Raw genomic sequence first — 21,130 nt, 5'->3', positions numbered from 1 at the left:
TACATAGACCACCTCAAATGAGATTGGCTGTGCCACATCAGATCAGGGGTCAGTTTGGGCCATTTTGGTGTTCTTCAGCAGTGGCTATGAGGGTGTAAGGCAAGGTAAGAAGGAAAGTGTGTCCGATACTCCTCCTAGTACTGTCCCAGGCTGCAGCTATTTTTGGCTTCAGGACCCTCAAAATGTTGGCTTGTTTTTGGTAAGAGCAGCAGTCTGCAGGCTGGGACATACCAGTCAGGTCATAGAATCATGGGATGATTAAGGTTGGAAAAAAAATCTAACCATTAACCAGCACTGCCAGGTACAACACTAAACCATAATCTCTGAGTGCCACATCTATGCACAACATCCCTTGAGACCAGGCTGCCAAGGTGACACACCTGAGCCCCCGGAAAGGCTTTCTGGGCACTCTGTGCCTTGATGGACTCCTCTCACCTGGGAGAGGGAGAGAGGCCAAACTGCTTCCAAGGGGCTGCAGGAGCTGCCAAACCACATCCCAAGAGAAACAACATCACCCAGCTGAGCCAACAGCCCGTGCCTTCAATTTTATTACTACAGGGAGCTCCCCTTACATTTAAACCACTCGTGTACCAAAGAGAAGATTTCCAGTATTCTTCAGATAATGGGACCAGCCCCACAAGTCTTCCAAGCAGAAATTCAAGTTCCATGCCAGACGCTTTATCAGCAGGTAGGTGCCACCCAGTCCTGCTGCCCCCACAACAAAGAGCCCTCGATTAATTACCTGCAAGTGCAAAGAGAAACCCCAACATCATCAGAGGCTGGGTCCGACCCTGCAGCACCAAGCAAAGTCATCACACCTGGCAATATCCCACCACCAAAGCTGCCCCCACAGCTGAACAATGCTGGTGTGCAGGATGCTCCCAAGGCTCATGGCATGGGGAGGATAGGCGCCACCCTTGACCAACCTTTGTCTGCCATTTCCAGCGTTGAAGGGCCTCATGGTAGCGAATTCTGGTGAAGGTCACCTGGGAGGGTTGCAGGAGAATGTCACCACCCCAAAGCCAGGCAGGAGGAGCTCAAGGCAGTGGGGACCGACAGGCTGGCTTACCATGGTATACAGTGGGACAATGGTGGAAGGCATGAGGGCATGGAGAAAGTTGTCTACGTGCTTTCGGAAAATGAACCACGTTGAATTCACGTGCTCACGCATCTGCAACAGAGCAACAGTCACCCCTTTGCAAGGAGTTTTGGCAGAGCTCCCCTGTGCTTTGCTACCTCTCCCATTGCCTGTCCTGGAGGTCATGCAGGGATCAGTGCCTCCTCAGCCCCAGTAACATTCCCAAGGAGCTCTGAGGCAAAAGCCTGCCAGGGTGAGAGCCCAGCCAGGGTCTTGCCAGAGACCCTGCCTGCCGCATGCATCCTGAGAGCACTGCTGTGTGCATGGCCCATGGAACCACAGGTCTGTGTGGGGCTCACCTACCTCTACATAATTGTACATGGCTAAATCCGAAATCGCGTGGTCATCTGGCACCCTCAGTCTGGAGAACTCAGGGAGGCAGGCACCTGGGAGAAGAAAGCAATAGTTCACAGGCAGCTCCCTGCAGGGTATCCAGCTGCCCTCAGCTGCAGAGGGACATTCCTCTGCTCTCGCTCCTCCCCAACCACCTCACTTACCAAGGTCATTGTGGAACTGGTCCATTAATTCATCAAAGACCAGACAATCTTCAAAGCCCTGGGAGGAATATTAGGGGTTAATAGGCATAAAGGAGGCACAAACTCAGGAGAAGTGCTGTCATGAATGCTTAGCTAATGTAGCTGTTTGGTCCCATTGACCACAACTTCAGACCAAGTGTCTTACTCCAGGCCCCTCTGGCAGGGGTCTTGAGAGAAATCCAGGGGATTGCCTTTCCCAGGTGCCTGGACCCCCCCTCCCACATAGTCCTCTGCTCCATGGGAAGGTGGCATCATCACCCTGTCCCCTGTCCTTCCCAGGAGGACATCCTGATGGGAGCTCAACCCCTGCCAATGCAGAGGACATCAGGCTGTGGGACAGGCCAGCCCATGAACTCTATGGAGTTAAACACTAAAACCAGGTGTTTGTGGGTTAAAGGAGTGGGGACCTCACCAACAGGGACAGGCCAGCCATGAACTTACCGCATTCATGCCCTGTCCATAGAAGGGCACAACAGCATGCGCGGCATCTCCCATCAGCATGCACCGGGAAGAGAGGTTGTAGGAAGAGCACTTCACAGAGATCATGGCCTGGGCTGGCAGCAAAAAGTAATCATGCTTCAGCTCTTGCCTTTAGGTAAAACAACAGATTTTGTTGTATGGGACCACAAGAGAAGACCAAGCTGTGCCATGTCCAAGCTCAGGAAGCCAGGCCACAGGCACTGTCAGCCTTGGTATGCAAACCCTAAGCCTATGCACTAGGCTATTTGTGCTGGGAAAAATGTGGAAGTCAACTTCACCCCCTGTGGACCAGATATTTAGTCTGCAGGTTTTAAGTTCCGCACACAACTTGATCATTGACATCTTGGTCCTGTTACTGTGAGCAGTGGTAGATATTGGTCAATGTAGGAAGGACATACCAGAGAATATCTGAGTTTCTCAGTTAATGTGAAGTCCTGTGATAATTCATCTTAAGAGGAAAGGAAACTGCCTGACACAGCTGAGACTGTTGATATCGTCCAAGAAAAAGCCCATCCCATAACAGATAACTGTGTTAATGAGTGAAGAGAGGAGACAGGAACACTTACTCTCCGATGAGGGGGATGGCATCTGGGAAGTAGGTCTGGAAAAAATCCAGCACTTGCTTGCCTGTTGTGAGCTTCTCAAATTCCTCAAATGGCATGAAGAGTGTGCAGGTGAAGGACTTGTCCTGCCAGCCAGGAAGGAAGGTCAGTAAGATGCCCAGAAGCCAGAGAGAGCACGTGGCACCTGAAGCAGCAGCTCAGTGCCCAGCCTGTCACCTGGCAATCCCAGTGACCCACTGGCACAGCAAGGGATGAGTGTCTGGCCACCCCCTTTCTCATGGTGGGCAGGCACAGGGGAGGCAGAAACAGTGTGTGACTGGCCAGCATGAGCCTGGCACAGTGTCCTGATGCTCCTGGTATGTAGTTTATAACATGCAGCTGCAGACTGCTGTTTGTGGGGGTCTGGTTGGGCTCAGATGTGTGGGCAGAGAGAGGTGTCAGAGTTACCTACCTGGTGCTGCGAGGTAGGACTGGCTCTGAGCACCCTGCCCTGCACCCCTTTAGGCTGTGGCAAGCCTGGCACAGGCTGGGTGTCCCTCCTGGCTCCTTCTCTGGACATGTGCCAGTATGTGCCCTGGTGGCCAAGAAGGCCAATGGCATCTGGCTTGTATGAGAAACAGTGTGGCCAGCAGGACCAGGGAAGTGATTCGTCCCCTGTACTCAGCACTGGCGAGGCCACACCTCAAGTGCTGTGCCCAGTTCTGGGTCCCTCAGTTTAGGAAGGACATTGAGTGCTGGAGCATGTCCAGAGAAGGGCAACAGAGCTGGTGAAGGATCTGGAGCACAAGACCTATGAGGAGCAGCTGAGGGAGCTGGGAAGGGCTAAGCCTGGAGAAAAGGAGGCTCAGTGGAGACCTTATCACTCTCTACAACTCCCTGACAGGAGGGTACAGCCAGATGGGGGTTGGGCTCTGCTCCCAAGTAACAAAGGACAGGAAGAGAGGACACAGTCTTAAGCTGCACCAGGGGAGGTTTAGGCTGGACATTAGGAAGAATTTCTTCACAGAAAGGGTGATTAGACACTGGAACAGGCTGCCCAGGGAGATGGTGGAGTCACTGTCCAAGAAGGTTTTTAAGGAAAGACTGGATGTGGCACTCAGTACCATGGTCTGGTTGACAAGGTGGTGTTGAGTCATAGGTTGGACTTGATGATCTCAGAGGTCTTTTCCAACCTAATTGATTCTATGATTCTGTTATTCCATTATTCTGTGGCTCCTAACCCTCCCAATCCTTGCCACCACAGCCAGTTCATCCCCACCAGCCCCATCCTGTGCCCCAAGAGAATATGGCCCTGGTTAGCACCATGTTGGGCAGTGCAATCATCATGAAGGTGTTTCTTGGCCAGATATGGAGGTAGTTTGGTTCCATGGCAAACTGAAAGAGAAAGAAAATTGCCTTGTATCCTTGCCCTGCCCTGCTCAGCTTCCCCAGCCCAGGCTCTGGCTCCCCTCCACACCAGCACAACAGCTCCCATGGGAAGACACAACAACTACAGGGCCCCTTTCTGCTCCCTGATGCTTCAGGGAGACACAGAGCAGGGGAAAGAGAAAAGGCTAAGAAATATGGGCAAAAATCTGATGCTTTGCAATTGCTGGTGTCCTCATAGACATGTTCCCATACCCCCAGGACCTCTCAGAACCAGAGTTAATCCCACTACTCCAAGACAGGCTCTCTAGGATTTTTGCATGCAGTTACCAACCCCACTTTTGGAAGAGGAAGAGATCCATGCCTTCTCTTAGGAAAGGTTTAATCCCTTGCCTGAACCCCAGGTGAGAAATGAATTCTTCCAAAGCTGTTATAGCAGAGCCACAGTGAGAAGGGGGTGGGATGTCCAACCTGTGAAGGTTGTAGCAGCCCCTGGGACAGGCACACTCACATCTCCATCCTTGGGAGGGATAGTCAGCTCCATGTAGCCATGAGGGATGTACTCGTGGCTGTAGTTAAAGCGCGTTTGCCTCATGAACTGTTTTCTGACTGTTGAGAAAGCTCCGTCACACCCCACAATGAGATCGTAGGTCACTTCCAAGGTCTGCTGGTCAGATCTAAAAGCAAGACAGTCCCTTGGATCAATCTGATCTTTAAGGTTCCTTCCCATCCTAACCATTCTATGATTCTGTGGTTAATCATTCTGTAACTCCAGGCCAGCCCAGCACCACTGTGCCCAGAGGATCTGCCTTTTGCAAAATGTGTTAATAATCTTCTAGGGTGGGGGAAGATCAGCTCTCACTGCCTGGGAAGCTCAGCATTAGGATAAATAATTATCCTGTAGGTTATCAAAAACATAACTCTGCCAGGGCTACTCAGCAATACAGCAGGCACCTTTGGGATAATGCTGCTGCTTTGCAGAGCCTGCAGCATCTGCCAGGTGAATCAGGGGTAGGACCAGAACTTCTGTGAAAGACTGTGAAACAAGGTCATGGAACCACAGAATGGATTGGGTTGGAAGGGACCATAAAGCTGGGCCCGTTCCACTCCCTGCCATGGGCAGAGACACAACACGAGGGTCCTCAGAACTTCATCCAGCCTGGCCTGGAACACTTCCAGGGATGGGGCATCACCAATTATCTGCCCTCCCTGATGAGCAATCTGTCCCTGAACCCAGTGCTATGGATACTGGCACTTTTATCCCCTGCACAGGTCAGGAAATGTGTGCCTGCTGCCAGGCTGTGGGGTTAGTGAGTTGCTTAAACCTTTCTCAGTCTCCCCATGAACCCTGCCTTGATGTCTCTCCTTTCCAAAGCTGGCACAAGGTTTTGCCTGCACAGTAGTTTCAAAACTGAGATTGCTCAATTGTTTGAGGTTTTATGAATGATTAAGCAGAAACTAACTGACCACAGTGCTTGATCCCACGCTTACCCAGGGATTACCTTTTTATGGATAATGTCCCCAGCTCTGCATTGCACCCAAGGAGCTTGTGTCCAAAGAACAGTTTAGTGTTGGAGTACTTCTCAGCAGCTGTGAAAAGAAAAGAACTAAAGGTAGAGGGGTTTACTGTGACCGCAAAAAGTAATTCCAAGAGATCCCTAAATTATAGGGATTTTTGTTGTTACAGCAAGTAATTTGCTGTGTTGCATGAGGGCCAGCAGGCAGGGCACACTGGGACTGGTCAACTATGGTATAAACTATATGAAAAATGCAAGGAATCCTCCAAGGATTTTTTTTCTTCCCCACAATGACATGAATCAGTGACTACTTTCCACCATCACTCCACTGAAGTTCAGGATGGGATGACGTACTTGCAGTCAGTGGGAAATTTGCATAAATTTGGTCTAGTCTGATTACATACTTGGCCATAGAGCTCCAATTTCTATTTGTCTCCTTACAATCAGGGGTTATGGAAAATGCCACAAACCGTGACAAGGCTGAGGAGGTGTCTCATGCTTTAGCTGGGAAACAGCACAGGTTTTCCTCTGCTATTCAGGCTTGCACTTTCTGAGAGCTGGGTAAGAGAGCTGGGGGCCTAAAGTCTTCTGGTCATGGGGCAAACCCTAAATCCGCAGCAAAAAGTGTGTTAGAAGTATTCGCAAACAGAAGTGACAACCTACCTGTCAGCAGCTCTTTGTTTAAGTTTGCTCTGTCCACAGAAAGAATGTACTGCAAGGCAAACAAACAGGGGGTTCAGAAAGCTTTGCTGAAGGACACTGTGTGGCCAGACAGGAAACCCTCCCCTCCACACAATCCCTTTCCCTCATTCTTTCCAGCCTCTCCCACTTCCACGATCCCCACGCTGTCCGTAACACAGAGATACAAATGCTAACAAAGACCCCTTGTGCTCTGAGAAGCAACTCCAGTACCTGGTTCTTCTTCCCATAAGGGATAGAGTATTTTTTCCCTGAAGGTGTGTGTATCCTCCTTGCCCGCATGGGAATGCCCTTGGCCACAATCTGAAACAGAAAGGAATGCAACCCAGGCTTCTGGCCACAACTGTGGGTTTTTAGTACAAGTTACTTAGCATCATCCCCTCGCCCAAGCACTGCACTCAAGGAAGAATGGGGGGCTCTTTCCTCACATATTTCCAAATCACTACCCAATTTAACAGGACTGTCATGTCAATTTACTACAGTTTACTGAGATCACTTACAAGCTCATTCTCAAAAAAATCAGAGGGAAATTGTTTTTGGATAGAAGGGATATGAAAAATCCCAGAGTGCTTGACAGGGCAGGGAATGACAGCCAAATTACATCCTGGGACTGGGATATGTGTTGCCAAAATCTGGGCTCCTCTGCAGGGATCCAGGGACCAGGAGATCCCACCACTCCCAACAGCTGGATGTTAAATGGTAGCCAGCACCCTGCAGAAGAGTGCTGGGCTCCCAGCCAAGCGTGCTGGGCAGAAGGCAGTGCGGATGGATTTCAGGGATCAGCCCAAAGATCAAGGCTTTGTGGGAAAATACAAATCTGGACATGTCAGTGGGGAAAACAGCTGCCTTTATTGCATCCTGCTTTATTGCATCAGCTCTTTTGGGAGTCCATCTACTCCTGCCCTGTTTGCCCTCATGTCCAGGAGGGAGGGGAGCATGGCAGGGAGGTAAACACTGGAAGCTGTTTGGTCTCCCAGGGAAGCACCCACTGCCAGGAGAAGAGCGCAGCTGCCTGGGGTGGGGGAGATACTGCTGGCAGATGTGCTGTGGAGCAGGGGAGAGCCAGGCTGCAGGTTTGCAGTGGAAGACGTCTGGCTGGGACAGGGCAAGAGTGTTTTAACCACAGAGACCCTCCCCGCCAACAGAACGTGCCAGGGTACCTGCTCCTCCATCCCCACAGCTCGGAGGGCTTGGCGTCCCCTGTGAGACAGGGCCAAGTTAATGCTTCTGCCACGGGCAAAGCTGGCCACTCGGATATCTGCGTGGGAGGAGCAATTGGTTATGGAGGCACTGATAGCACAGCCTGGTGAGGGGAACATCTTGCATGCACCTGCAGCAACAGCAGGTGGGGTAGGGGGGAGTCTAGCCTGGATCCTCCGTGCCACCTCTAGCCTGGAAGAAGCAGCTGCAGCCAAGTGCTGCAAAGGGAATGCTGGATCCTGACAACTCCCCATGAGCCAGAGGGCTCATTTACATTAAGAGCCATTTCTCCTCTAAATGCAGAAGGCTGAGCAATGAATGCCTGGCAGTTCTGCTGAGGCCCACAGACTGGTGATTTTTGGGACATTGGCAGGTCACCTTCTTCATGGCTGATCAGATGGAAATGTCTGGGCATTGGCCTGTTCCTCCTCCAGGTTGCCTCATTTAGACTTCCTGGATTGTCTGGCCAGTACATGGGGCAGAGCCTCTTCATCCCAACATGTATGAGAGTGTAAGCAATGGCCCAAAAATTGGAATAGCACAGTAAGAGCCATCCAATTCAGAAGGCAGGTAAGAGCAATCAGAGGCTTTTCAAAACTGTGGAACTTCTAGCAACCGTAAGCCATGCAGCAAAAATGCCTGTTCTATTAGGGGAGGAAGAGCTACCACAGAGATGTGTCAGGCATGGCTCCTCCTTCCCTTCACTGCATACTTGAGTTGAGTTTCACTTTCCATGGTGTCATTCTCCCCTGCCACTTGGCTTGCCACCTCTGCCCAGGTTTTATTTGTCTGGCAGCTGTCAGATACTGAAGATGAACAATTTCTCTGCCTTTCAGCCAGCATCTTCACTCTAAATCCTAATTTCTCTGTTGTGGTGCCCTGTGGATCTGGAGGTTCCATCTCTCCTTCTGACCCAGCACTGTACTATAATGCTTCCTGCAGACACCAAGCTTCAAAGGTGAGGATTTGAATCAGTGTTTAAGCCAAGAACATAAAAAGGGCATCATTTTAGTAGCAAAAGGGTGGGTTCCCTCCACACAAGATGAACTTCAAATAAATGCTCCTTCCCACCACAGGAGCTAAAGGGGAGAGAGAAAATAATATCCCCAAACTGCCACTCTCAGATTTAATTATTTTCCTACTGTTTCAGTGAGCTCACACAGTAATGATCAGGCCGAACTTACCTTCTCTGGCTTCATAAACGTCAACATGGAAACCTCGTCTAGCAAAGAAACAGGCATTTAATGCACCCACCTACAAGACAAGGATCAGGAAGGGTGGATGAAGTATTTCAGAGGTCACTACTGAGATGCATCAAAAGAAAGAAGTGATATGGGGATGCAGCTCAGCATAAACAGGGAGATCTTTTGACCAAGAACCTTAGAAGACTTTTTACTGAAGAGCAGTCCTCCGGCAGCCCTGTGTGTTTGCAGAGTCTCCAAGACAAAAGCCACCCATCAAAACTCTTTTTATAATGTCATGCCAAGCTCAGGCTTGTTTACACACAGCAATTGAGTGCAGCAGGGTTCACCTCTTCAGCCAGAGACAGCAGGAGCTGGTGTGGGCAAGCTCACAGCTCCTCTCTGGACTGTGTTTACCTTCCTCAATAGAATTCAGGGTGTTGCAGCATTCCCTTGGGAACACAGTGAGGGAGAACAGTATAAATATGTCCTGTTTGTTATTTAAATAACTTTTAAAATTTAATTTCCATTATGAATTGTCAGAACTACAGCCTCTTCTGTCGTCACTCTTTTCCAAGAAGCTAATGTCCAAAAAGTCAAGAGAGAGAGATGTAGGTGCTGCAGTGCCGCAAGCTGTCATAGAATCACAGACTCTCAGAATGGTTTGGGTTGGAAGGGATGCTAAAGACCATCTTGTTACAACCCCCATGGGCAGGGACACCTTCCACTAGACCAGGTTACTCAGAGCCCCATCCACCTGGCCTTTAGTGTCACACTTCTCTGCAAGTAGCAGTGGATAAAAACCATTCCCAAACAAAAGTGGGCAGAGGAAGGCATTTCCTCTCAGCCTGGCATTTACTGGTCTCAGTCCTTGCAAAGCATTTCACATTAGAGATTTGGTTACAGCCAAACTCAGCCAAGGGACAGCGGGACCTGGCACCCCAAACAAGGACTGGTTTTTAGTGTACCTGGGCACCACTGCTCCACCACCACCCAAACACCTTCCTCTGAGAAAAGGACAGGAGCCTCCCACAGTAGGAACTCAATCAAACCCTTTGCAACACCCCGTCATCTGACAGAGGAATCATTTTAAGAAAAACATTTACCCCCACATTCAAGCAGTGCTTTTACAGCCCCAGCTCCCCAGCAAACACAATCATGCAGCAGCTAAATGGCATTCCCTACCAGACCACCACCGATAATAGCAACTCTTTTCCCTCGTGGGTCACAGGGCTCCATACTAGGTCAGCCCCTGGGTCTCAGATCCCTGCTCCGTCTCTGATCCCTCTGCTTCTCCCCAGTCCCGCTGCCCTTGCCAGTGGGGAGGGGAAGGGAGAGAATGTGGGTGGCTGAGTCACGCCTGGGTTCTTCTCCCCGCTTCACATTAAAGTTTAACTCCCAGCCCAGAGACTGTCAGGGAGTCAGCCTGGCTGAGCCAGAGGTGCAGAGATGGGAACATGGTGTTATTCAGTCAGGCTCTATCCAAAGGCCTCTTTTGGAAACTGTAGAGCAATCCTGCAGTCTCCAAGGTACATACACAGAGCAGGAGGAGAACTTGCATCTGCCAGGCATTTGCTGGTGCTTCATTGGGCTGCAGCTGCAGAGGCATTGGTGGGACAATGTGGAGTGACTTCTGGAGCCTCACAGACTCTCTCCTGAGGGTGGGATGTGAGCCACATTATTTGCCCAGGAGCCTCGTCCCATCTTTGAGACATTTTTCATCCAAGGAAGCTGTGCGTGGCTCAGGCCTTTTGGGGTGTGATGCTTAGGAGAGGGTCCATGCCTGCTCTGCAGAAGCTTTCCAGGACTTGGATGAGGCTGTGAGGAAACATCTTTGCAGGCACCATTTCACATGCCCATCCTTGGGAGGAAATACTCTGCTGAGCCAATGCTGCCCACAGTAAGCATTGAAAAGGGGGAAGCCAAATAGAGACAACATACAATAATTAAACAGCAGACAGTGAAAGTGCAGACATTTGCATCACTGAGTAAAATTTATTGCTGAACCTGCCAGGCACCAGCAGATTTGGCTCATAGAATCGTTAAGGTAGAAAAAGCCCTCTAAGCCCCATTGAGTCCAACTGTTAACCCAGCACTGCCAAGCACACCACTAAGCCATTGACCCTAAATGCCACATTTACATGACTAATAAAGACCTACAGGGATGGGGCAGGACTCAAATTCTTCCCTGGGCATTCCAATGCCTGACAATGTTTTCTGTTAAGAATTTCTTCCTAATATTCAATCTAAACTCCCGTGGCACAACTTGAGGCCATTTCCTCTTTCATGTAGTTGTAGAGAGTGAGAAGTTGTAGAGAGCGGTAAGAATCTCAAAGACAACAGAGCAGAGAGGGGAAAGAGCAAGGTAGGTTTTACACAGTAAATAAATTATTCATTAGTTGTTTTTGGAACACAGACAGCACACAATTAGCTTCCACCAGTGACAGTTACTATCTTTCCTTCATTCCAAACAAAATTTAGGTCCCTGGGTTTTCTTAATCAAACTCACTCAGAAACTGCACCAGGCAAACCCAGTGTACTGATGTTCCCCACTTTAAAAACAGAAGGCGGGAAGATATTGAAAAAGTGCTACAAAATCATTGTTCATCTTTCTGTACTAAGCAAAATCAGACTGCTGAGAGCATGAAAATGTGTTGCCTGATAAAAACTCTGAGTGAGCCTTTTAAGGAGTCATAAATAAAACTAAAAAGAACAGGATAGCATGGGCATGGATTAAAGCCTTGTTGGGGTTTTAGTTTAGTCTTAGGGGGTTTTTTTCTGTTAAAGGAATTTTCTCCCATATGCATGTTGCTAGGGGACAAATAGCTGTACTTAAGAAAGACAAAAAAAAGGGAGTGGGGCGGGCCTGGCTACTTTTTTTTGTCTACACCTGGGTGTGGGGGCAGTTCGCTCTGAGCGTCCGAAGAGAGAAGCTGCAGAGAAAGGAGCTGCTGCTTCTTTTTGGCCGTTCTTCTCTTCCTGCTGGAAACAACGCCGGGACCCCAAAAGCCGCTTTCCCTGCCCTGCTGGAGGCCGAGCTGTGGCTGCCCTGCCCCGCTGCTGCTGCTTCGAGCTTTCGCTACGCTGTAGCCCTGCTCGCCCTGCCTGCCTGGGCATCCGTGGGGTTCTCCCATCTGGATACATCTGCCTGCCACCCGGGATTTGCGTTCGTCCCTGCCGCTCTAGCCTGCCGCTCTAGCCTGCCGCTCCAGCCTGCCGTTTCCAGCCTGCCGTTTCCAGCCTGCTGTTCCCGAGAGTCCGGGATCGGCTGCCCAGGGGTTTGTGAAGCCTTTGTCCCATCCCTTCCCGGGATCCCAGGCCGCCAGTGCCGCGTGCTCCCCGAGCTCGCTCCGGAGCGCCCCCTGCAGCCGCGGGGGAACCATCGCACCTGCCCTGCTCACCGGGAGCCGCCAGCGCCCCTGCCGGCTGCGAGCGGAACTGCACCCGAGGGGAAAGGGCCCGACAGCCGAGAAGGCTGGGACTGGGTTTGTGTGTGCTGTTACTGCCATAGTTGTTGTTGTTTTGTTTGACTGGTTATATACATATACATATATATATATATATATATATACATATATATATATATATATAGTAAAGAACTGTTATTCCTATTTCCCACATCTTTGCCTAAAGGCCCTTGATTTCAAAATATAATAACTTGGAGGGAAAAGGGAGCCACTTCAAGGGGGGCTTCTGCCTTCCTTAGCAGACACCTGTCTTTCAAAACCGAGACAAGCCTGCCCTTTGAAAACTAATAGGAAAAGTAGAAGAGGGAAAAGTGCTTGATTTATGTTGCTGAAGAAAAAGACATGTCAATGGCTGAGGAAGAACATCAGGATTTTATTGGTTTTAGAAAGGCTACCGTCCACTTGCAGAAGATCATGTACTGTCAGTGTGTGGGCCACCTGCAACAAGAAAAATGGGGTTATTGTGTTTAGTAACAGCCAGCAGTGCTGCAGCTGCAAAAAGATGTGTTTGGTCTCATACCTTGTGGTGGAAGGCAGCTGAAGAAGAGGAAGAACCAGTTTAAAGGCCACAACAAGACCTTTACTGATTTCTGCAAACAGTGAATTGCACTGATTCTGACAGGAGCCAGGAGTTCTTTACTGGTTCAGATTACAAACCCATGTCAAAGGGAAATAGGTAGAAATCTTCATCTCTTATAATCCCATTAGGTAAATAATCAGTTCAGGAATTCAAATCCTCTGCTAAAGAGGGCTGTACAGATACCCCTGCCAGCAGGTCACCCATGCCCAGGGCTGCAGCTACCTCCACCTGTCCTGTTCACTAAGGCTCTGAAAGAGCCATGGCACAGAAATAAAAGTTGAGCTCTCACAGTGTGTCCCCATGTCACCCCCCCCCCTTCCATGCTCTAGCAAGGAGCATTTCTTCACCAGCCTTAGCATGTAAGAACTTTCTAGCACCTAGGAAGCCAAGCAGGACAAGCTCAGAGGAAGGCACAAAGCCAATGAGCCCCTGGAGGAGCTGGCTGTGACCTCTGCACAGAGCTCAAGGGCTCTAGGGATCCGGGAGCATCCTGGGGAGAAGTTCATCCATTTCTGCGCTTGAAACTCACCCCCTTCAGCTGCAAGCACAAGCTTATGGCAAAGGCTCAGCATTATTTCTGATCCTCCCCTTCCTTTGTGCCATTTTTTAAGCTGGTGATTTGAGTTTATTTCCCCAGGAATTCCTGATTAGCAAATGTCTCAGCAGTGCTTTAAGAACATAAATCCTGCTGGGAACCTTAGCCTGAATGTAAAACACTTCCCCCCACCTCATTTAGCAGGTGACTGCTGGGTTCACAGGGAGACCCAAAAAGCAGGGTGAGAGCCCCTGCAGAGCAGAGAAATGCAGCATGGCAGGGTGGGGGATCTGTATGATCCACATCCTTGTCAGATCCCCACATTTATTCCACAACCTGCCTCGCCACCCCACCTGGGCAGGGAGAAGGGCTACAAGTGCACGTCACAGCTGACTGCTTACTTACATAGGCTGGGCAGAGCTGCCGGTCCAGTGCTGTGCTGTGGATGTGGATGGGAAGCTCCTGGGGGGCACTGGGAACACCCCCATGGGAGGGTAATGGTGGTGGTGGTGCACCACAGGTGGCCTGGGCCTGTCTGCTTTCACGGCCAGGGGAGCAGCAAGCTGCAGGTCCTTGTTGGAGAGAGACAAAGGGTGGCTGCAGAAACCTGTGCCCCCATGGGGGGATCCCTGGCTGAGGGCCCAGAGTTCCACTCAGCCACCCCTTGGGAAAGAAAGACCTTTGGAATGTGTCTGGAGAAGAGTTTGCAGGTTCCAGTACAGAAGGTCCAAAAACACTCAGTGACTTCAGATTTCACCTGATACTCAGATCCCACTCCCTCCAATTTATTCCATCAGTCAATGTCAGGGAAATGCAGAATGACAGGATGGCCTGGAGAGGAAGGTGGGCATCAGGGCATGCTCTTCCTCTGTCATCTTTCCTAAGGTGCAGTGTCCTCCACAGTCTTCTGGCTCTCCCAGCTCTTTGTGTGTTTTGGCCAGGCCCTGTGCCCTCCCAGGATGATGAGCCATGGCCTGGTGTGGGTGAGGATGCCCTTCAGGATGGGGTGTTGTTACCTGCTGCGTGTGCTGGAGCACGGCAGAGCTGGCTCCCCCAAGCTGTGCGAGCGCTGTCAGTGGAAGAGCCTTCAGCATCATGTTCTGCATCATGATCTGGTGCATCTGAGCATTCTGCATCAACATCATCTCTACCATATCTGGGAAGAGAAGAGAAGAAAAGAAGAAAAGAGTTTTATCTACGACTGACAAGCAGCAGAGGCATCGTAGTAAGGAGTGCCCTCAAGCACACAGAGTGGTCACTGCAACCAAGGCAAAGCAGCTGAAAGGGGCACATGAAGAATATTGGCATTATTTCCCCAGACAGTGCAAAGTTAATGTCTGTGAGTGGGATTGTTCATACCAGTTTTCCTGTTTCTCCTCCCTTCTACAAGAAAGCTGCTGCTGACTGTCTTCTGTCTGTTGCTTCCCCTGCAGGCCCACACCCCTAGCTATGCTGAATGGCAGAATGGAGAAGAGCTGAGCTGCAGATTTCCCTTACTCCAGCATGCACAGGGTCCTGGCTATGCTCTCCATTGCTTCAGCCCCAGATCATTGCTTTCCATGTGAGTGGTTTCCTCAAATTTATGTGATATTGCAGTGCCAACTTGAGAGTCCACTGACTCATAGAATTGTAAAGGTTGGAAAAGACCTTTAACATCATCAAGCCCAACCCTCAAACTGTCATTTCATGCATCTCAAATCTCCTTGCATGATCTCTGGGATCCAAAGGACTTGTGCAGTATAACTAATTCACTTGGGGAGAAGTGAAAAGGGAGAGGTGAGAAAAAAAGAAGGGAAAAAATAATGAAGGCAACTCTCATTTTCCTTTTTACTGATCATACAAGAAGTAGTTTACATGTAGCAGCATCAGATTGGGAATATTTTGGTTATGGAAATAAACTCTGATTCAAAAACCCAGACACTTAGATGAAGCATGAGCTGAGAAATACTGCAGTTTCATGACTGAGGATTCCTGTATGGGATGAACCTTTGGCTGAAGGCTGAGCCAGGGTAGTCATCCCAGGTTTTAGTTCATGTATTATTTCAGAGTAGCACCCACCTCTGTTTAGAAACAAACCCTTTTATTGGCATTGCACTATATTTAGAACAACACTTTCAGATGTTCTGTCTTGTTTCCAAACACAGGGCACAAATAAAAGCCTGAGGAGACTGAACAGCATCTCAGGAAGGAACAAAAGAATAAAACCAAATTCTAGAACCCTGTTTGCTAATTCTGGAATCATCCATGTGCATGAGTTTGACTTTCTTAATATTACTCAGAGCCATGAGTTAAGCTGTGTTGCTTTCCCAATCTTCCCTTGAGTTTGTAGTTCCTTTTTCCTTAGTTTTAGTGGTAAGAGTTTGCCTGAAAGCCTCTCACAACTGGTACCCATCCCACTTATGGAGTACAACTCCCAAAGCTCCACCAGCTCATGAAACAGCACGTCATTAACTAGCTTGGACACCGTCCCATGCCCCCTTCCACTTGCCATGGTACCTGCCCTGCCCTTTCCAGGCCTGGCAACAGGAGCTGGCTGGCACATGGAGAGTTTGTTACCTTCTTTAATGTTCCCAGAGCGGGGGGGGGCTGCAAAGGGCTGGGCTGGGGGAATCTGCGTGATCAGAGGGGATGGCTGAGGCAACTGCTGGATGATGGTGGCAGGCTGAGTTGGTATCTGGAACAGGAAGGAAAATGGAGAAGTCGGGGTTGGTTTTGGCCAGCACCCCTGTCTATGGGAACGGCTGTCATCTGCCTAGGTTTCAGGAAAACTCTGGGACCCTCATGGAGAAGCTGTTGAGGCTGTGGGCTGCATGAGCAGACAGCAATGTGCATTAGAAAGTGGCTGAATGGCCAGGCTGGAGCGTGGACAGCCCTGCCACTCTTTTTGCCATCTTGTTCCAAGGGTAAACTATTCCCATCGTTAATTTTGGGCCTTATTTGCCAGATGATTTCCCCATAGGTTTTGCTGAGGGCAGCAAGGGTCCCGTAAAAGAGCTAGAGGCATTTCTTCCCTTTTTGTGGGATGAGGAATTCCATACAGGTCCCAAATGGTTGTCAGCTCAGGCTGGCACAGTGCTAGTGGTGTTTTCCAGGAGACAATCCTTACCATCGGCTGGATAATCCTTGGTGGCTCCACTTGGGAAGCTGGAAAAGGGCTCTGGTAGACTTGTGGGAGGGCAGCTCTGTGGTTATGGCAGTGTCCTCCAGCTGGTGCAGGTGGCTGTGAAAGCTCTTCCAGAAGGTGCTGATCCTTCAAAATCAAGTATTTTCGTAAAGAAAATCTGGTCACAGCAAGGCAGACAGTATAGTTATGCTCTCTGGACTAAATGGGATTAGCCCCTGGGAACCTGCAGTAGGGCACTGCCAGTGCCTGCGTAAGTATAAAGCTTTCCTTCCCACAGATCTGGAAGAGTAAGAAAAAAGGATTGGAAAAAAAAACAACTGTGCAGAACAAGCCACCAAAAGTCTGGGAAAACATTTCATTAATAGTTGGTACCCTCCACAAACTAGGAATAAATAACAATTACTATTCTCCCTACTTCGGCAGAACTAAAAATCCCTTCTTTGCATTTTGGCACAGAAAGCTTATGATACAGCAGTTCAGGACAAACAGAATCATCCCACTGAATACCTGAAGCAGGTGCAAGCTTCCACAGCTGTAGTGAGGGAAGCCAAGCTGCTCCCCAGGCCCTCTCCCTGATTAGCTGGCCCAGCCTTTATATTCTAAAGCAGCAGAGTACTAAATCCTGCCCAGCCCCAGAACTAAAGGACAGGAAAACACTGAATCTACATCAGCAGTGGATGTGCAGGTAACTGGGCCCTGCCTGTTGCTTCTGGCCAGAGAGGGCTCTTACCCTAAGCTCCTGCAGCAGATCTTTCCTTCGCCTCAGGGCGCTTTGGAGCATATCCTGAGGTCTGTTCCCTGGAAGAGGAAAAGTCCATTATCTTCTCAAAGGATCACAAAGACAGAGCTATTACAGCACCTGCATTATGATAATAATGTGGAAAATGTGTTATTAGATAGCTTGAGTTCTTCCACAAAAGGCTTGGGCTACTTTTCTTGTCAAATACATGTATGGATAATGACTTTATGCCATGTGCAGTCACAGCTGTTCAGCAGCTCTACAAAGGCAAAACACCTTCTCTGAAAATAAGCTCTTTAGATTACTTTCTAAAGCCCCCTTTTAACCTCCTGGTTTAGGAGTCCATTTCAGCCCAAAAGTTTCGAGATGTACCCTGTGCATGCCGAGGATGACTGTTTGTTGTAACAGCTCAAAACAAACTCAGGTTTGAAAGCCAACTTTTCTGTTTCTATTTTGCTCTGAGTCAACTTCCTTTGCAGTTTGTCCCACACGTGGTTGATTTTGAACTTGCCTGTAATGAAGATAAGCAAGAATGTTTTCAGGTACTTTGGAGCCATGCCTGGCATCTGCCCTGGAAAGCACCATTTCGTATTTTGAAACTGTAAGTTGTTATAGGGTTTTTTGGAAAATTTTTGGCCACAGCATTAGACGTTTCCAACTATTTGTGCATCAGATCAATGAAAAGGAGCCCAGAGTACAATCTAGAAATATCACTGAGCTTCTACTGGTAGCTTTGAATCCACAGATAATATAAACAGTGCATGTGCCATGCAAAGAAATCAAGTGTTCCTCCTGCCTTTCCAGGATCACCAAAACCAGGCAAACAGGTGGACTACAACAGGGGCTCACTCCTAGGTGTAAGAGCTAGGACAAACTGGATCACCATCAGTTGGCTCCAGCTGAGCCAGCAGCTGCAGCTGAGAGGCTGCAGAGGATACCTGGGCAGGAAGTCATCTTATGTTAGTGCTCAGCTGGTTGTTCACTTCCCTTGATCAGGAAGAAATTCAAAACATAAAAAGCAGTCAGCTCACAGCTGTTAGGAAGGAGAGGGGATCATCTCCTGAGGAACTCATGCCTGGGAATATAGCCAAGCCCTTTCCAAAGTATGCCCATAATTAGAAAAAATGCTTCTCTTACTTGCAGCTAGGAGAGACAACTCCATCTTCTCTAGATTCTCCTGTTCATTTTCTAGTCTCTGTTGGCAGAACCATAACCAGAACTGGTTATAAGTCAGGCAGAAAAGCTCACAAGGATTTCCAAACATGGCACAGGTTTGGGATGGAGGAAATAGAGCAGAAATGGAGAAAAATGGTGGTTCTTAAAGAAGTATGAAATGTCTCACTACAAATCTAGTTACAGTAAAGAATAGTCATGCTTCCAACTGTCCAGGCTATTCCTGACCTGAAAGTTGATAGCATCATGAATCAGGAGTTATATACATAATTTATTTTGTAGGGAAGAGAGCTGCATCATATGAAGAACTTGATAATGTTCAGTTTGAGCTTGCCTGATAGTCCAAGATCTGGACTCTTGATTCAGCAAAGGTCTGACCAGGCAACACATCTTATATGAAAGCAGACATGAAATTGCCTTAAAACAATCTGAGATTCTCTTTACCCACGATTTGCTCCTAAACTTTGCCTGTCACAGGTCAAACTGGCTTTAAGCTAACTGGTGACATCTCCCATAAAATCAAAGTCAATTTAATTTACTGTAGGTCCATGTAAACTTGCACAATGTTACTTAAGAAAGTGACAGTTAAGTAGTACCACTCCTCAGTGTATCTCAGTAGAGTTATACTATTTTAAAGCACTGTGTTAATGCTTAAACATGCAAGAGCAAAAAGCAGAAAAAAGGTGACCACTGCAGAATTATTCCCTTACCTTTTCTAGGACTTTGAGTTTCAGTTGTGTCAGGTGATCCACCACTGAAGGATCTGCCATTGTCTTCTGGAAGACCAGGCAGGCAAAAACAGGTTAAAAAGCTAAACAGAGGCAGATAGGTTTTCAGTGCTCATTTTTTTCCCTCCACAATCTTCAAAGAATAATTCCATTATTAAAAGACAATAATACAAGATGAGTATAAATTGAGAGAAGAAGAAAAAGCTTCAGTTTCACTCCCAGACAAAAGTGAGTACAGGCATTCACAACATCACAGACACAGCTTTTCCTGCCATTTCTCTCAACACACTTTTGTGTGGCAGGTTGTGATGCTCACAGGAGGGCAACTGAGACTGAAGATTTGTCTGTTCCTAATGGTTGCTATCCTTCCCCTCGCAGCGTTACTAAACCTGGCCTCTGTGTTGTTAGAGCCTTCTAATTAGCTCAGAGGTTTGCGCCTGTAACCTGGTTGCTGAATTTGTACTGTCAATACACAACATAAACAATTTAATCTCCAGGCAGAGAAGCTTGTGTACCTTCGATAAAGCAAATGCCCAGCACATTAGTGGACAAGAAAAAAAGAAATAAAGGCAATGGTTCTTTAACACAAGCCCAGTGCCAGGGGTCAGATTATGATCTTGCTGATTGGTACCTGTTTATCCCACTGTAAGGGGTCTGCACACTTTTGACATAGCCCTTTACATGAATTGTCATTACCCCACAGTAACTAAAAAAATGAAGGAGCATAGCTGGAACTCACCCCTGGGTAAGTTCAAGAGTAAAGAGGCTAAGGTGTAACATCCTTTTGGTTACCATCTTCCAAGAAACCCACAGAATATCTCCCTCTCCCAGCAAACCCCTACCAGCATAAAAACAGGGTGACATTTATCAGTGACTTCCATAAAATGAAAACCAAGGCAAGAGAAAAAAGCCAAATAACAGAGACTCCTTCTCAGTATCATATTTTAAGCCCAGTTCTGCTCCCAGGAGAGATAAGTTACAGCCCCTTCCTCACTCGAAAGCCAAAGCAAAACTGCAGCAGAGCCACTGCTGGCAGCTCAGAGATGCTCCTAAGCTGTGTGAGAGCAGTACAGATCACCTCTCTCAGCTGTGATCCACACAGCCCGTCCCTAAAAATACACTGGCTGGCAGTCACTGGAGAAGTTAGGGAAACTGAGGTGCAGGGATCCCAAAAACAGCTGTGCTGTGTCAGAGCTGGGGTTCAGCTTCCTCTGGCAGGGCTCTGTGGTGAATGGCAGGAGTGACAAGCCAGAACAGAAAACCCTCTCACCTGCCAGCAGCTCTCCTGAGAAACAACTCTGAGTCCATTTCTGTACTTTAAAACCCCAACAAGATTTTTCTCTAATGTCTTTGACCCCTTCATCTGAGCAGCTGCAACGACAAGGAGTTTCCTAGTTATCTTAACCTAAAGCATAAGCCTAGTTATGCCTGTAAACTGCGTAAGTATAGTGTGCTGGGGAAAAAAAACACCCCTTTTTGACTGCTGGTGAATATTGAGCTGATTGTTTTACCATCAACTGGTTTAGTACAGTGCTGCTAAAGTTAAATTTCTAGAGTCTTCATTGCAGTATGAATAGACTGTTACAAGAAAGTTTGACAAAAAGAACCAGGTATAAGTGTTCCATTAAAAATACAGCAGCAGTGTTAAGCAACTGAATTTACTAAACAGGAAAGGAAGAGAAATTTTTGCTTAATGTGACAGGTATCCCAGAGGACATTCAATACTAGGCAAAAAAAATATCCCTGCTCTCCAGCAAAGCTGCTAAAGGTTCTCTCTTTTCCCACACTTATGGATGCCTTGGTCACAGTAGGATCCCTACTCTTGGAACATCTTACAGCCTGCTACTTAATGAGGTGCCAGGAACGTGCCAGCCACACGCAAGATCTTGCTGAAAGGGATCTATAACTACGCTGAATCCCAAACAAGGGATCAGACTTGAGCATGAGGATTCAAAAGAGCCAAACCAGACAAATTTAATCCTACAAAGGAATAACAGGAGTGTTACATGCACCTCACAGGACATAATTATTCTGCTCTATTTAGCAGTGCTGAAGTCAGAGTTTGAACACTGTGCCTATTTTTAGACATGGTGGTTTAAGAGGGA

The 21,130-nt window shown here is 48.3% G+C and overlaps 2 protein-coding genes across 2 annotated transcripts; both read right to left on the bottom strand.

Annotated features, from left to right (window-relative positions):
- Positions 1 to 574: 574 nt before the first annotated feature.
- On the bottom strand, positions 575 to 9,918 carry KMO (kynurenine 3-monooxygenase; the record flags this gene model as incomplete). The annotated part of the gene is made up of 15 exons (XM_082285237.1): positions 575 to 742; positions 927 to 986; positions 1,070 to 1,171; positions 1,442 to 1,524; positions 1,636 to 1,693; positions 2,116 to 2,263; positions 2,721 to 2,842; positions 4,020 to 4,091; positions 4,594 to 4,759; positions 5,585 to 5,672; positions 6,263 to 6,311; positions 6,512 to 6,601; positions 7,459 to 7,556; positions 8,683 to 8,752; positions 9,865 to 9,918. 15 exons carry the CDS (start codon positions 9,916 to 9,918, stop codon positions 575 to 577), a joined length of 1,428 nt encoding a protein of 475 aa, XP_082141363.1.
- A 2,640-nt stretch (positions 9,919 to 12,558) lies between these two features.
- On the bottom strand, positions 12,559 to 19,067 carry LOC309575071 (uncharacterized protein C21orf58; the record flags this gene model as incomplete). The annotated part of the gene is made up of 9 exons (XM_082285236.1): positions 12,559 to 12,584; positions 12,667 to 12,683; positions 13,667 to 13,833; positions 14,278 to 14,417; positions 15,818 to 15,935; positions 16,368 to 16,511; positions 17,116 to 17,183; positions 18,262 to 18,319; positions 19,008 to 19,067. 9 exons carry the CDS (start codon positions 19,065 to 19,067, stop codon positions 12,559 to 12,561), a joined length of 798 nt encoding a protein of 265 aa, XP_082141362.1.
- Positions 19,068 to 21,130: the final 2,063 nt, after the last annotated feature.

Source organism: Coloeus monedula (genome assembly GCF_965178545.1).
Source record: "Coloeus monedula genome assembly, chromosome: 7".
Classification (NCBI taxonomy): Eukaryota; Metazoa; Chordata; class Aves; order Passeriformes; family Corvidae; genus Coloeus; species Coloeus monedula.
This window is presented reverse-complemented; position numbering and strand designations above follow the sequence as displayed.